At 36.5% G+C, this 17342-nt stretch overlaps 1 protein-coding gene across 37 annotated transcripts in view; it reads right to left on the bottom strand.

The window, feature by feature from the left end:
• Positions 1-17342, bottom strand: part of celf2 (cugbp, Elav-like family member 2) — a 154926-nt gene that overhangs the window by 100706 nt on the left and 36878 nt on the right. For 13 of the 37 annotated variants that reach the window (XM_077234044.1, XM_077234074.1, XM_077234076.1 and 10 more), the window contains exon 1: positions 142-379. The exons of 16 other annotated variants lie outside the window; for them this stretch is intronic. In XM_077234044.1, coding sequence (XP_077090159.1) covers positions 142-284 — 143 coding nt within the window. In that variant the 5' untranslated portion in view covers positions 285-379. Of the gene's footprint in view, positions 1-141; positions 395-17342 lie in introns of those variants that run through there. 8 more of the 37 variants (XM_077234072.1, XM_077234058.1, XM_077234059.1 and 5 more) reach the window with 5 other exon arrangements.

Below are 17342 nucleotides of genomic sequence, written 5' to 3'. Positions count from 1 at the left end.
TTCCCTCAACCAAACATTCCTGAAATGGCTCGCTGCATGCCTGCAGCTATGAACGGCAAACCTTTTGGAGGGACCCTGATCTGTGTGTGTGTGTGTGTGTGTGCATGTATGTCTTTGTGCTCTGTCCAGGGACAGCGTTACCTCAGCAGCAGTTCTTCTGTGCTCCTCATGGAGACAGCGCTGTTCGCGGTAGATGGGTATCGCATGCTGTCCACACACACACTCGGCACAAAGCCCAGCTCAGACGAGTGCTCCAACATCGCCGTTACTCCGAATGCAAGCATGCACTACACACGCACACGATCCTTGTCCTTTCAGTTGTGGCGGGTGTACGCTGGCCCTTTCTCTGGCATCTGAATCCTCTCTCTCTCTCTCTCTCTCTCTCTCTCGCAGTAACACTCCCACCCATCCACCCTCACCGGCTCCCTCCTCCTTCCTCTTGTCCCTCCCCTCCTCCCGTCTGATTCACTGGGCTGTGATAACCCTTTCTGACAGCTCATGTTGTTTTTGGGCCACAGCTAGTGCTGTTAGCCTGGTGCTGGCTAGCATTGAAAAGCCTGCTGTTGTCCAGGATGCCCAACACCCCAGAGGACAGCTCGTATCTTGTATCCTTACGAGAATAACAACTAAAGAAGTGCTGTTTAAACAATTAGGAAAAGCCAAAACTCTATATTTGGTACTATAATTTCATCTACCTCAAGAGCATCCACCTTTGTCCTAATTTTATCTGTCAACATAGGCAAAAAGGAAAAGTTGCAGAGATGGGATGCAAGAATGTGCCTTCTGCGAATGACTCCATGCACGCTAAAATGGGAATCTCTTTATATATCAATGGTGAAGTGAAATAAACGAGTGGACATAAAGAGTGATTTGCATAAAGCAGTGTCTCTCAACTTCAGTCCTCAGGACCCTCTTCCCAGAATGTTTTAAATGTCTCTCTATTTAACGCACTAACAAGCTGATGAGTTGAATCAGGTGTTTTAATAAGTTAGACATCTTCTGGGAGGTGGGTGACTAGAATTAAGACACACTGGCTTAACCCTTAAATGCATAAATGTTTCACCAATCAGTATTACATACTCTGGTTTTTAGCATCCTGGATCTATATCAAACACGGATGGATCTCTATCCGTCACGATAATGTAAAACTCTCCTGATATTATCACTATCCTCGCCAGAGCTCATTTCCCAGCACATTCAGCATCTAGCTCATATTCGCGATCTCAAATATATTCTTAAAACTATAATTTATAAAATCAACATTTTAATCACTGACAGCTTCTTGACAGATCCACCATCAAGTGATAGTGACACTAATATTTGACTGCGTTGCTCTGCAGTAAATTGCTGAACCATTTCAAGTTTTGCTGATGATACTTCCTATTCTTTTGTTTTTTTGCCTGCGGTAACTACGAGTGAAACGTCATTTCATCATTATGTATCAGACATTGACACCTTGTGGGAAAAAAGGTGAATTGCACTTATTCAATCATCAAAGATTTGATTATTGTTGTGCTGAAAAAATATACTTACTCTGTTACACACCTCGTCTAGACCCAAGGTATGTGTTTAATGGTCTAAGGACAACTTTGGCCATGTTTAACCAGCTTTGTATTGATACAATGCTAGTAGTATGTAAATAGACAATTTGTACTCTTTCATTATGGTACCTAAATATACTAGTTTATTTGTCAGCAAATCTCACCCAGATGACGCAAAAACAGGGTCCAGGTAATGTGGAGAAAGAATACACATTGTTCATGTACATGCTTTACCGACATTGTAACAATACAAAGCTGGTTGGAAATCAGCAAAGTTGTCTTTTAACAGAAAATCACCACGGTAAGAAAATGATGGGTACTGTGTTTAAATCGTAAAAGGGTTATATAAACTGAACTTGTCTTCACTTGGTCTGAGCAGTTTCTCCTGTTTAGCGTGCCAAGTTTGGAGACATGCTTCCTGGTTAGGTTATACATCAGTGCTACTCATGCTGTTTTTTACTTCCTCTCAGAGACAAAACTACAGGCTTTTTGAGGACCATTGTTTTGATAAATTAGTTCTGCGGTGGGAAAGCAGAAAATCACCAGGGACGTGGATTAGTTTAAACGAGGGTTCTGAGTGTGTGTTGTATGTGCAATTCTAAGAAGCCCATTTGTACTCCCAATAGGAACATTTTGTTAAATAGTCACACTCATCTGAAAATAACCTCTTGTCATTGCTCTTTCTTTTCACCATCTGTTCCTACCCCTCCATCTCTCTCTCTCTCTCTCATTCTCTCCATTCCAGAAAAACATATTTACCTCTTCTCTCTTTAAATGTCTCCTCCTTTCACAAGTTTCTCACTCTCTCTCCCTCTTCCAAATGTCTTCCAGATATGCCTGTTTAAAAATGCATTGTGTTTATTACAGCTTATGAATTTTTAATCCCGAGAAAAACACATCAGAGGATCAAGGGCACCAATTCATTAAAGGACAAAATTTTGTGTTGCACCTTGCACAATTGGCTACGATCATTCATAACACTTGCAATAATTGCCAAAGTAATTTGTTTACCAAACACCTGCGGTCCTGAGGTGCCCTGTTAATGTCCTATAACTGTACCTGCAATAGTTGCAGATCCCATCACCTCAAAAAAGAGTTTTCCTTCAACTCTGATCTGCATTATGGGGACCATAATGATTTCAATTACAGATGTCATGCAAATAAAATTGGTTAGAGGCATAAAACAACCAGTTCCAAACGTCTCTCTGCTCCATCTGCCACCTCCTTTTCTTTCTCTCTTTCTTTTTTTTTTTCTACCGTCAGCCCCTCTTCCAGTTTCACATGTGCTAGTCACTGTAAATGTAATGGTTGTCCAGCAGCGAGTGTTTCTGAGTGGCAGGCATATAGTCAGAAGTGGGCAGGGAACTTAACGGCTAGACGAAAATGCCAAATGTATTACCGATCAATTCTAGTTCAAGCTGTTTTTCATTGCAACTCGCAGGGGGGGTATTTTTTGGCATTTGTTTTGCAACATGAATATCTACGTCTGTCTGTGTGAGGGTTGAAGTCGAGCTACAACTGACAGCCAAAGACAAAATATGTGCCAGGCATGATCACTGGTTTCCTATAATCTCTGGCAATGGTTTTTGATTAGCTGTGGCTGAGGATGATGCCTGATCACACACAATTGGTTGAGTCCATAGGGCCCATTACGAGTGATTAGTCCAATATAAGGGAAGTAATGAGAAGTGAAGCAAAGAGACGAAATGAGAAAAAGAATAAATTGAAATTAGATTAGAAAGATGAGAAAAGATGAGATAAGATGAAAGAAATTGAGAAAAGAACAGATAAAATAAGGCAAAAAAGAGAATAGAGAAGAGATGACAAGAGATGAGACAAGACGAGATAAAATGAGAAGAGAAGTAAAACGATGGACACAAGAAGAGATGAGACAATATGAGACAAAATGAGAAAAGGTACGAGTTGAGATAAGATGAGACAAAAAGAAAAAATAATAGAGAAGAGATGAGACAGGGTGAGACAAAATAAGAAAAGAACAAATGAGATGGTACAAGAAGAGAAATAATAGAGAAGCGATGATTAAATAAGACAAGATGAGATCAAATACGAAGAGAAAAGATGAGATGAGACAAAATGAAATGATGAGAAAGTAAAAAGATGAGTGCACAATAAGATAAGAAAAGAGAAGTGACAAGATGTGAGAAGGCAAAAAGGAAAGAGTTGACAAGACAAGACAAAAACAAAACAAAAAAACCTATACAGAAAAAGTGTGGTGGAGGGTGAGAGAGATGAGATCTCTGCATGTATAGACAGTGCCCTGGGACAATGTGTGCAGACACACACACTCAAAGCCAAAGCAGGCCCGATTATAAAATCATGTACAGTCCATCGCACAAACATAACGTTCTCTGTCAAATTCGTTGTATTGCATTTACAGTTTAATGAAATGACCTAGTTAGAGTATCTTCCTGTTTTCTCTTCCTCTGTGCTTTCCTGCAATATTCCCTCTCTCTCTCTCTCTCTGAGTGTTTTTTACTTTCCTTCTTTTCTGCCTAATTGTCTTGTCTATAACGGTGATTAAAAGGTCAATGTCCAATCACTCCTCGTCATGACAACCCATCTTGAATGGCTGTCTATGTTGCGACTAGTAACTAGGCTGGACTTTTGGGTATTTCACCTCAAAACAGTCCTGAAACTGGGTTTATTGTCCCCTCAGGAGCTTCCAAATACATTCTTAGCGGGCACACAGGACACATACTCCAGTTCAAAAACAGTTTTAACAGAACATAGGGGGGTTTCAGATGCGCTTTTAACAACTAGGCTCGTCGCCAGTTATTGATAAGTATGATACTAAAAAGACATGACATTTTTTCAATGACACAATGGCACAAGATCCATTTTAACTTAGTCTTAGCCTCATTCAAAGTCTGTCCACTGACCGAAGCACTATTTGAAGTCATTAAGTCTACTATTACATAATAATAGTGTAATAATAGTGTAAAAACAGTCTCATTCCATCTAAGTGGGCAATTATTTTGCCCAAAATAAGCTGCAGTAGTACTGTTCAATGGAAAGTTGCAAGCTACATAAGGGGTGATATACAGGGTAATAACCCCCAACAGGGTGATCAGGACCTTAACAGAGTAATTGTACCTGAAAATTATCTTAAAGCTCAAACCTAACTCAGATTAAGACTGAAGCAAATCATTTCCTCATTGAGGAGAGCTAAAAGATGCGATTTTGATGTGGTGTGCCTGACAAGCACAGGGGCTGCAAAGTCATTTGTGGCACCATTAAAAGTGAGACTTTGCAAGTTTGTGTGTGTGTCTCTTTAAGTTTCTTTAAGGTCAGGCTGACGCAATTCTCAGAGGTTCTGTCTTTATTATTAAATGTTATCTAGCCTTAAAAAAGATGGAATATCAACGGAATATCCCAGCGAGTGGAGAGAGGGACAACGAGAGAGAAACCTAAGGAGTTATGTATGAACATGAGAGTTCTTGAGCTAACATTAATAAAATAAGGATTATGTGATGTCAGCGCTGTGCCATTTCACCTATACAAAACAGCACTTGGCTCTCTTTGACCAGCACTCTCGGATTATTTTACCTCGTTTTGTCTCTCTCTCTCAGGCCCAAAAACCTCAAGTCTCTATCAGAATGCAGTCCACGTGGGACCCTCAGAATAAAGGAAGATCCTCAATTCATTCATTCTCTCTCTCTCTCTCTCTCTCTCTCTCTCTCTCTCTCTCTCTCTCTCTCTCTCTCTCTCTCTCTCTCTCTCTCTCTCTTTCTCTCATTCTGCAGGAGGAATGCACCAAAACACAGATGAATAATTTAGATTTTTTTTTTTTTTCAAAGAAAAGGTTTGACGCAGCAGAAGAAAGAGCTGCTATAAAACATGCATGAGATACACGCGTCCACAATCAGATTGCTGATATGAAGAATTAATCTTATCTTTAAAACACGGCAGGACCACATGAAAGCACAGTGGGAAATTGTTCTTAAGTTTTTGGCTTTCAGATAACCCTATTACGGGGATGAGATGAGATAGATCTCCTATATTGTTCCAGTGACAACGTTATTATGGCCAATCAAATACAAATAGTGCCTTTTTATTAATTCAAAGATGACCAATCAACAGAGATTAAAGACACAAAGGCACAAACCATGAATGGCAGTTAGAGGGAAGTGTTCAATGAGTGTTAATGTCAGCGTGACTATTCATGATCCTGTTGCCGGTAGATCAAAGGTTTGGCAGGAACTGTGTTTGTGTGCGTGTGTGTGCGTGTCTGTGTGTGTGTGTGTGTGTGTGTGTGTGTGTGAGAGAGAGAGAGTGTAAGGAAAAGTAAATAGCTCATAAGAAACTAAAGAGCTTGTTAATCTTTGAAAGTTGGTGTGTGTCTTGTAGACATATTGTAGAGGTCTGCACAGACAAAATATTCATATGAATATATGAGACCGTTCTCATCCTTTGGCGGCATATGTGACGCCATATGACAAAACGGCGAAATACTACGCACATGGTACCCTTTAGCGTGAATATAACACGCGAACCCAAGGCGTCATAAAGTTGACTGCTATCCTTTAGCGTGAATATGAGACGCAGACCCTACCCCACACCTAAACCTACCCATCACAGTGCGTGTTATATTGACGATAAAGGGTGCCATGTGCGTAGTATTTCGCCGTTTTGTCATATGGCGTCACATTTGACGCCAAAGGATGAGAATGCGTTAAATATATAGGTCATTTAGTGTGATTAATTGTAGCGAACATAATGTGATAAAAATGAATGCATTTAATAAACCAGAGTTATTTCAGAATAAAGGATATTCTTACCACTGGAGCCATTGATATGATCAGAGAAATGTAAGTTATTCACATAGAGCATCTTCTTTCTTTCAAAACTGAGATGGAACACAAGATATTTTGAAGGTGTCAATGCTCAATTCACATTTTTCAAACTTCGATGTTCTTTTAACTTATGTTTCAAGAAACAATGAAACAAGCAAATAAAATAAAAAATAAAATAAAAAATTAAATGAACTAAAATCAAATCAAATCAAATCAAATCAATAAACCCCAAGCCCAAAACTGGTACTTTCAGAATGGTTAACCCATAGATGTGCCTCTAATCACAAAGCTCATACACACACAGTTTGAGCTGCACCGGTGAGGATTTTTTTCTCCTTGTCCTACCTCTCACACATGCACACGTGCTTGAACTTCCAAGCGGCACCTAGAATAAGACAGCCAGTCGGGCATGTTCTATTTTGAGCTATTAGCAGACAGAAATTAATTTGTCACCTTCCATTAGAGGCCTGATTCTGGAGTTCTGTCTCCTCAATTATTTCCTCAACACACATACACACCGCAAAAGCCATTGGCCCCCACTATTTATATGGAAAATGTTTTGCTTGGATAGATGATTTTTCTTCTTCTACATTGTCATTGTATTCAGGTCCATATTTGCTCTTGACTGAACTCTGTACGTGTGTGTGTGTGTGTGTGTGTGTGTGTGTGTGTGTGTGTGTGTGTGTGTGTGTGTGTGTGTGTGTGTGTGTGTGTGTGTGTGTGTGTGTGTGTGTGTGTGTGTGTTTGTGTAAGCGTGTTTACGTGTTTGTGTGTGCTATAGTGAAATAAGGACCTTTGTGCGTTTGGATGCGGATTTGTCTGTGTAGACACTTCAAAGCCAGCACGCTCTCTCAAAGAATGACAGAAAAATAGAAGAGGTAGAGTATCTGTTCATTAGGATGCTAATGAGAGAGAGACTGAAAACACAACTCTTTCTTTTTCTTCCTGGGTATTTTTGGCTATTGAGGAGCATCAAAATAATCTAAATATTTCCCTTTCTCTGTGAAAAGCTATGAAATATCATCTTCAATGTCACGCCGGTGAATAATCATAAAACAATGACGATACATTTTAAACGGGCGAACTTCTTCACTTATGCAGCATTTTATTCCCTGAAGTCCACTTTAATAATGCTAGTCCCAGACATAATCACAATTTCCACCTTCTTTACATGATTACATGAACACAAACATTTCAAGCTAAGCAAGATCAATCTCACATCATTGCATTCTCCTCCGAGCGTGGTTCATATCAATGTATTCTCAGTTTTGCAACAAGAAGTGCTATAGCTAGCATTAGCATTAACAGTTTTCGTTTTCAAGTCAACTACTGTCATGATACAGCAACAGTTTGAAGGGAATCTTGCTAAGCTAGCTAGTTACTGTTAGTTATAAACTGTAATTTACAGCTATAGTAGCTACTTGAATTAAGGAGCTCTATCATATATGAGGAAAGCTAGCTGTTAGCATTCCCATCTCAACAACAGTGTCAAGTATTGTGTTTCTATACAATATGTGTTCGTGTGTGTGTGTCATTATATAATGTTCAAACAGGCATCAGAGTTCACAATATCAATCTGCATAGATAAACATATACAATATAGGCTAAAATTAAACAAAGAATGACCAAACCTATCAGTTATCAAAAAAAAAATATATATATATATATACATTCTCTCACAGGACATTACTCTCACTAGAAAAACATTTGCGTCCCCTCACAAAACTATTCTTGTATACTATATATAGTTTTTTGGGTCAACACACAGTTTCTTGGGGTAAAGTACAGTTTCTTGGAGGAACGTAAAAGTTTAGCAAGAGAAGGCAAATGCATTGAAAATAAATTTGAAACATAAATCAATTTTTTTTTCCACCACATCCCTTTAGCGGTTCTGTAAACCTCCATGTATCAGTATAGTTCATTGACGTTCATTAGACCAGGCTACTTTGCGGAATACTAAGTAGTAATTGCTATGTAAATGTAGGTGGTCATTTGTTAATGAGCTCATGTTTATGACATTATATTCATGAATACTCAAACCAGGTTCAAATGTCTGCAAATTTCTGCAAAATTATGTTGCTTCACGCATGTTTCTCGACACTTTGTCCAGTGAAATATCCAGTGAGTGGCTAAAAGGATTCCAAAACTGATGAATGTGAATCTGGCAATGTTGGTTACAATGGTTTCTATACGTATTGCTGCAGTTCAGAAATGAAATGCACAGTGAGCCTAAATTGTGGATATTTCTTTATTCTTGCAGCTTAATTTCCCTGAATGGTTGAACTGAGGTGGAAGTTTACATGGTGAACGTGGTTTGCATGTGAGTTTAATGTTTAATGTCGGAAATAATTTTCAATTGCTCAACAAGTTTTTCTGACAACTGTCAAACTCATCTCTACACGCGCGTGCACACATACATGACAAAGATGACGGAGGCCATAGGCTCAACCCTAAGGGGAATTGCACTTTTCTTTCACCCATACCTTACAAACAAACGAGCGATTCTCTCTCTTCAGCTTGAAGGAAGCATTCCTCTGGGTATGAGGCTGTCAACCTGACACTCATGTCTGGACTAGTTCATCTGTCCTGTGTGTGTGTGTGTCTGGGCTGAACTAAAATAGTTCAAATCCTGCTATATTCTGCTCTATTTTTGAGATCAACCACCCAGAATACATTTAAAACGTGTGTGTATTTTGATAATGTGTACATATATCCTATGTGTGTGTGTGTGTGTGTGTGTGTGTGTGTGTTTGTATGTGTGTGTGTGTCTGAAAGAGGTTAATGGCTTAGTCAGTAACTGGACAAACCCAATAGAGGTGTTTGACGATTGATGGACCTGTCTGGACTGTGCGTATGTGTGTCTGTGTGTGTCTGATTTTCTAGATAGAACGACAGAGTGAGAAGCCGAGCGAGAGACAAGTTCTTCCATCGGCAATGCTAGTGCATGCACACTCACTGTGACACTACATCCTATTCTCTTCCAGTAAAATCTTATGTAACGTGGGCACACAGACTTACACAAACCCCCACTCTCCCTTATACACACAACATAACTGCTGCAATTACTAAAATGAGTCACGAATGCCACAGGTCAGGACACCATAACCGGTTATTTTAGTTAAAGCTTATTTAATATCAGTTTAATATCAAACTCAAAATGTAGTTAAGGGAATTAAAATTCAGTATTTACTCACTTTCATGTAATTCCAAAATTAATTATTTTCTTCAAATCACATAATTCTCTAGTCTCATCCGAGCTTATAATTCAGACATGATGCATGAAGACATTGAGTGTCATTGGTGACATGCCTAGTGACGATTGTAACTGACCATATTATCGCAAACAAAAGCTAAATTATAACATTTTTGTTAACTGAAAAACAGTAAATAACATAAATGGGATTGAAATTACGCTACCAGAAGTCAACAAAACAAAACAAATGTAAACTGTAAATAATTTTGGTAACACTTTACAATAAGGTTCATTAGTTAACATTAGTTAATGTATTAACATGAACTAACGATGAGCAATTCATTTGTTACAGTATTTATTAATCTTTGTTAATGTTTGTTAATAAACATCCAGCTGTTCATTGTTGTTTACGTTACTTCACAGTGCATTGACTAACGTTAACTAATGGAACCTTTGATTTTAATGTATTAGTAATTGTTGAAATTAAATATTAACTAAGATTAATAAATGCTGAAGAAGTATTGTTCATTCTAAGTTCATGTTAACTAAGGTAGTTAACTAATGTTAACTAATGAAACTTATTGTAAAGTGTTAACAAAATCATTTTCGAAATTGTAAATAAAACAATTTCAACTGAAAAACAAAATCACATTTAATTCAATGTTAATTGTGGTTTCTTTATAATTATGTGTGAAATTTACTAGCAATTACAGAGTGAAAAATGTTTCAAAGAAAATCCAAATGTCAGAGTAGTATTAGATTTTGATACATTATAAAAAATTTTCTCTACAAATAAACTCAAAGCAAGTGAAATAGCAGTCTCTTTTCTTCTTTAAGTCTGTGTACGTGACAGGCCACTCTGTGCTGTCTAACTGATTTAGATATTAAGGTCTGAGTCACTGTACGCATACACATTCGTACAAGTCACATCAGCAGTATCCTCCTCCCAGATCTCATAAATATTAATCCCCCGTGAGCTCATTAGCATGGGCACGTTGCGCTGCACTGCCATCTAGTGAGACACTTCCTCTCATGAATATTCAGCGCGTGGGGGGGCCCAGCGGTCGTTAGAGGAGAAAAATCGGGAGACAATAACCCAATCAGGGATGAGGGACGGGACTTTGTGTGCGAATGTGTAATTAACCAGAGCATTCAGACTCGTTGATGGTATTTCTGATTAGAGGCTCTCGTTTATTCCAGCAAAGTGTCTGAACTGGGCTAGATGAACAACAAATGCAGATATTTTAGTGAAACGCACAAGCATAAGCAAAAACATGAGGCTGTTCCACTGTGAGGGTATTAGTGATGTGACATGGCGTTTGTTTAAACGTATTATGCTAATGTACTAACGGCTTACGACAGGATGTTCACTTTGTAGGTGGGACGTGGTGTTTTTGGATTTCCCGTTTTATGTTTGTAAATTGACATTGTGTACGGGAGGCTTTATGAAATGTTCCACCGGCTGTTGGGGGCCGCTGGCGTTTTTGTGCGCGTACGTAATGTTAGACAGCTGTTTCTCGATCCAGAACATCTGTGAGGTATTAGGATTGTGAGTAACAGTAGGGCAGCACTCCAAGGTCTCACGCCTCATATCACTCAGCCTACATGAGGCCTCACCGTGGAGCTCGTCCAGGTGCCTCCCCCTAAAGACGGAGATGGGGTCCTGTGGTGCAGCTCGTTCAGAGGGCTGCCTAATGAACCTTTCACTAGGCCTCACCTCGGGTGGTTCATTCAGAAGCCTGCAAATTATGTTCTGTTCAATGGAAACAAACACTAGCCGGCTATTGTGAAACGAGTAACAATGGTTATGAAGAGAGAAGTCGAGAAACAGTGTGGCTTCCCATACAAAAATGTAATATATATGGCCATATATGTACTTATATTTTAAATAGCATGACATATATCTATACATATATTTGACTTATCTGAGAACACAATATATGCCTGCAACATTTATGTGTCCAAACATGTGAAGAAAATATTTGAGTTCATCCATATATGATACCATATATCTGCATATATTACAGTATAGTATTGGTTTCTCGCATATATGGACAACATTAAGTATAAATATGTGACATACATAGTTGTTTCCCACATATTTAATAAATGTATAAACATGCATGCATGTGATACTGATGCATTGAAATAAGTACATATATGCATATATACATATATGCGTCTTACATATTTAACATTTATGTGCATATACGGGAAAATATATGTCACTTACATGAAAACATTTTTTCTATATTTTGAAATATATGTTTCATATGTGTCTATGTGTTTTATATATATGAATTTTGCATATATTCTCATATAGGCAGCAGACATACATGGGCACTGACATTATATATGTAATTTACTTATATTGACATATATTACATTTCTGTATGGGTTAGCAATTCATGTAATTGATTTTATAGCATTGGTGTGTATTTGCAACAATATTCAGAATTTACACCTTCATACTCGTATGTATAATTAAATACTCAGATTTGCAACTTTATATTCAGAATTTGTAACTATATAACTTGGATTTGAAAATATCAAGATTTATAACTATATTCAGATTTACTTTATATCGTGTAAATATCTCTCTCTCTCTAGATTTACACAGCATATTAAGAATTTTTAACTGTATACTTGGATTTAAAAAGTATAATCACAATTTAAAACTATACATTTAGATGTAGAGAGTGTATTCAGAATTGATAACAACATGATCAAGATTAACTATCTAGATTTACCCAATATATTCAGAATTTACAACCTTATAATCAAGTTGTATGTATATGCAAATTTGCAAGTATATATTCGGAACCGCAACAAGTTCTGTTGATCACAAATCCAAAAATGTACAAATAAGCTGATATATTGAATGTTCTATCATTACTCATTAGATTATTCACTTATAATCAACAGATTATTATTATTTTCAAATCATTTAGTATACAGTGTTGAAAGCATTTTAATTTTGAATTATGTATTTTTAAATACCTTAAACATACTGTACAACTATAATCAAGAGTATTAACTTTATATTTAGACTTATCACAATATTTACAGAACCTAATTAGAATTTACAACTATTTCATCAAATTAACATCTTAAAAAGAGTCATTTCATGTGCATTTTAAATCGTAAAAGCAAAAAAATAGACTGAATGTGATTTGAATATCACACTGGAAATGTTTGAGCAATGCTTTGCAGATGTGCAAAGAGAAAACACATAGAATACGTGCCATCAGGGTGACGCAAATAAAAAAGATGCTTTTGACTTTTCCATTCGAGTTTTATGTGTTAATGTGTTGTTGGTTTGTGTAAAAGGTTTTTGGTCCACTTGAATTTTTTTGGAAGGACATATTTGCAAAGTTTTCTCAGCTGAACGGTCGTTATTGATATTGAAAGAACTATAATTGTCTATTTATTTTCATAGACGTCAAATTAAATATGGCATCTGGCCTGACCAAAGTCTATGGTCCCAGTACTATTTCTTTTCAGTGATCTGCCTCAATGTGATCATTTTGAATGGTTCTTATGAAAGGCCTAATAATCAATCTACAGAAAAACAGGACGAAAAAAGAAAAAGAAAAGAAAACAGACCCATTAAGATTTACAAAATGCATCAATCCACACAAGGGACAAACCTGAATACTTGTAATAAACCTTGAAGGTTTATACTTGCGATATCCAGGGACTATTTTTCATGTTTCTTTATCTCGCTCTTTTCCTCTTCCTCTCTCAGAGTTGGATTATAAATAGTGTTGATTGACAGGTCTGCTTGGATGGTAATTAGAGCGGTTGCTGGGGTGAAGGGGGCGGGTCAGTCTCTGTGGTGATAATGAGGCCGGGTCCCACACGGGCCGCCATGGCGGTTCGGTAACCGTTCTCTTGTGCTGCCATCCCGGCTCCCATAATTATCGGTTGTTTTCTCTATGAGAACATAATCGCCACGGAGAGATGCAATTAGCTGACAACCGAAAACGCCCCCACCCCCCTCTTCCTCTCGGCCCCCCCACTGCTGTTAAGACCCCCGGTACCGGAAAAAAAAAAGAAATGGTTTTGATGCAGCTAGCTAAGAGGCAGTCAGTCATTCAGCATGAGGGAATCGGTGATTGCACACAGGAGCTAATTACACAGTCACAAGTTCTTTCACTTCCTTTTCTCTTTGCTATGCGATGGATGTTGAAAGAAAAAGATAAAAAGCGAGATTAGAGTATCTCTGCATCTAAGTTGACAACTGTATTTCGGATGGTAGCCCATAGGAAAGAAAAAGCACATAGGAGGTGTCTTAAACCCGATTGTTCTTCTGTTTAGAGACACCAAGGCCCCAAACATACTTAACTTTCAGGATTAAACTTTATTTGATTCTAAAGAGATTTTAACTTTATATTATTCGTTCAAACAAATACCATGCTTCAAATATAGCCATACAGCATTATATTTTTTCTATATTTTATTTTCTTACAACGTGTTAACAATATCTAAATACATCAAATATATATATTAATAGTTCAGTACAAAACCTTATATATATATATATATATATATTATTCATTTAATTATATATATATATATATTTATATATATATATATCCTACATATTATTCATTTAATTATTTTTTTATATTCTTTGCTCAACATTTAGCTTTATTCAACAAATAACAAGCTTCAAATATAGCCACATATACAGCATTATATTTTTTTATATTTTATTTTCTTACAACGTGTTAACAATATCTAAATACATCAAATATATATATTAATACTTCAGTACAAAACCTTATATATATATATATATATATATATATATATATATATATATATCCTACATATTATTCTTTTAATTATATATATATATATATATATATATATATATACATATATATCCTACATATTATTCATTTAATTATTTTTTTATATTCTGTGTTCAACATTTAGCTTTATTCAACAAATAACATGCTTCAAATATAGCCACATATACAGCATTATATTTTTTTATATTTTATTTTCTTACAACGTGTTAACAATATCTAAATACATCAAATATATATATTAATACTTCAGTACAAAACCTTATATATATATATATATATATATATATATATCCTACATATTATTCATTTAATTATATATATATATGTATGTATATATATATATATATATATATATATATATATATATACATATATATCCTACATATTATTCATTTAATTATTTTTTTATATTCTGTGTTCAACATTTAGCTTTATTCAACAAATAACATGCTTCAAATATAGCCATATATACAGTATTATATTTTTTCTATATTTTATTTTCTTACAACGTGTTAACAATATCTAAATACATCAAATATATATTTTAATACTTCAGTACAATGTTATATATATATATATATATTAGTGCTGTCAAACGATTAAAATATTTAATCGCGATTAATCGCATTAATGCCATAGTTAACTCGCGATTAATCGCACATTTTTATCTATTCTAAATGTCCCTTGATTTCTATTTGTCTCATTATTTTTTCTAATTTTAATGCTCTTATCAACATGGAAAAGTGGATCAGCAGTAAGTTTGTTCTTAGCTGTGGTATCCATGTGCTTCTGTCTGAAGTCATCCATTGTAGAGCTTAGATCGGGCCCAAAAAATCAAGCCCGACCCGAGCCCGTGCGCAACTGCGCATTGTGTCCGAGCCCGGCCGACACATAAACTGTAATTATGAGCTTGAAAAAAAAAAAAAACGTTTTTTTTTCCTAAAAAGCTGACATCAGTTCATCGCAATCTCACACATCTGTTATTATCAATGAACCTGACTGCACAATGCATCTTTCATAATATATACAGTTTGTTTGTTATAATTTGAGGATTTGCCAGCATACAGAATTCAGCACTGAACAAAAAGTCAGTTTTGAGCGGTGAGGGGAGTCTATTTTAAATGCTTCTGATTGGCCATTGCGTTCAAGAAATCAACACATATGTCTGTGATTGGCTACATCCCTCAGCGCTGCAAACATGTTATAAAAAGAAACTCTGGCCTGTAAATCGTTTCTATTTTGTTTTAGTTATTCTTGTTGCTTTTCTGCAACATATGAATAAAAATGTATTAGTTTTTATGTTTTATTCATAGATATTTCTAGTTTGCGGGAGTCCCGCGAATCGTTTTATTCTCCCGTATCCGCACACAGAGTGAGTGCATTACCACTCGAGCCCGCCCTCGCACTCGGCCATCAAATCTAGTCCCGCGCCGCACTCTATTGCGTTGAGAGTGCACGTCTCTAGATCGGCGTCTCGCGCTCGCGCCATCCACTCAAAACGTAACGTTAGCCTACTACTCTTTGGCCGGCGCGCAAGCCCAAACAAGTACGTGCGGCGTGCCTGTTGTTTTGTTTCCCGTCTAGCTATCCGGTGTGATGTTGTAGTTTTTCTAACGTTACTAGTTGTTGCAACAGCATGTGAAAAAAATACAAAGTTTGCTAGACCAAAAAGAGCGTTAATCTCGCGATAAAAAAATTGACGCCGTTAAAATGTGTTTGCGTTAACGCCGTTAATAACGCGTTTAACGCACAGCACTAATATATATATATATATATATATATATATATATATATATATATATATATATCCTATATATTATTCATTTAATTATATATATATATCCTATATATTATTCTTTTAATTATTTTTTAAATTATTTTATTTACAATGTATTTCAAAAACATCTAAATATAATATTAAATATTGTAAAAATATAATATGATACAATATAATAACTTTTAAAAATTCAAGAGAAAAAAATAAGAGAAGATTCAATGCAAAATTATCATATGGGAATGAGATTACATGGAGAAAAAATGGAGACTACCTCAACCTCTCCTGAGACTTGTCTTGCGCTGCACAATGGGAATTTAAGTCATTTCTGTTTCTTTTCAGCACAAGTCTTGTGCATATATGTAAATTAGGGCTTATTATAGATTCCATAGATTATTACTCCTCTGGGAGGAATTTTCCCTTTAGGCCCGAAACATACTTTGCACAAACGTTTCTAAATACCCAAGTTCGACTGCATGTGTCAGAGCGGTATTCATAACCCATCGCAGGTATGCATTGCATTCTCAGCATTTCCACAAGGGCTACTAGAGCTCCCATTAGCATATATGTATCTATTGTACGTCTGCTCTTTCAGATCAATTGCTGTTTGAATTCTGAGGTCTGTTACCACTACGGTAATGCAAGGATGAATCCGCCCTTCGCATCTACATTCTCTAGTTCATTTCCTCACGCTCCAGAGGTGTTTTGCTATCCTTGTGAATTTCAGTGTGTTCTTTTACACTTCATCTGCATATAAAGTCGCATGGAAATTGCTGTAACCGCAAGAACGCGGACACACACGACTTTTGGCGAACAGATGAATGCTGAGGTAATTCTGGGTGTGGAGCAAGAGAGAGAAGTTGGGGGATTCGATCAACAATATTTGGCAAATTAAACCCATATGCACACACGAAAAACACATGAGCCCCATTACATCATCATGTTCCTGGAAAACAGAGATCTGGGATGGGGAAACATGTTTTTCTTTTTCTTATGGAAACCCCATTTTATGTTAGGTTTTTTTTAACACACAAACAGTGGGCGGGAACTGATAAGTGGGTTTGGCAATGGATTCGAGGTAGACGGCATATTAACTTGATTATTAAAATATTGAGGGATATTTACTTGCTATGATGGATATTTACTTCAGTTTGGAGAAAAATCTCCTCTGAATTTAGTATTTTGTCATGTCATATTCGC

The sequence above is a fragment of the Siphateles boraxobius genome, unplaced genomic scaffold, assembly GCF_051911475.1.
Source record: "Siphateles boraxobius isolate OS27281-9 unplaced genomic scaffold, OSU_SipBor_1 19, whole genome shotgun sequence".
NCBI classification, from domain to species: Eukaryota; Metazoa; Chordata; class Actinopteri; order Cypriniformes; family Leuciscidae; genus Siphateles; species Siphateles boraxobius.
Note: the sequence above shows the minus strand (reverse complement) of the source record. Positions and strands in the feature narration are given on the sequence as shown.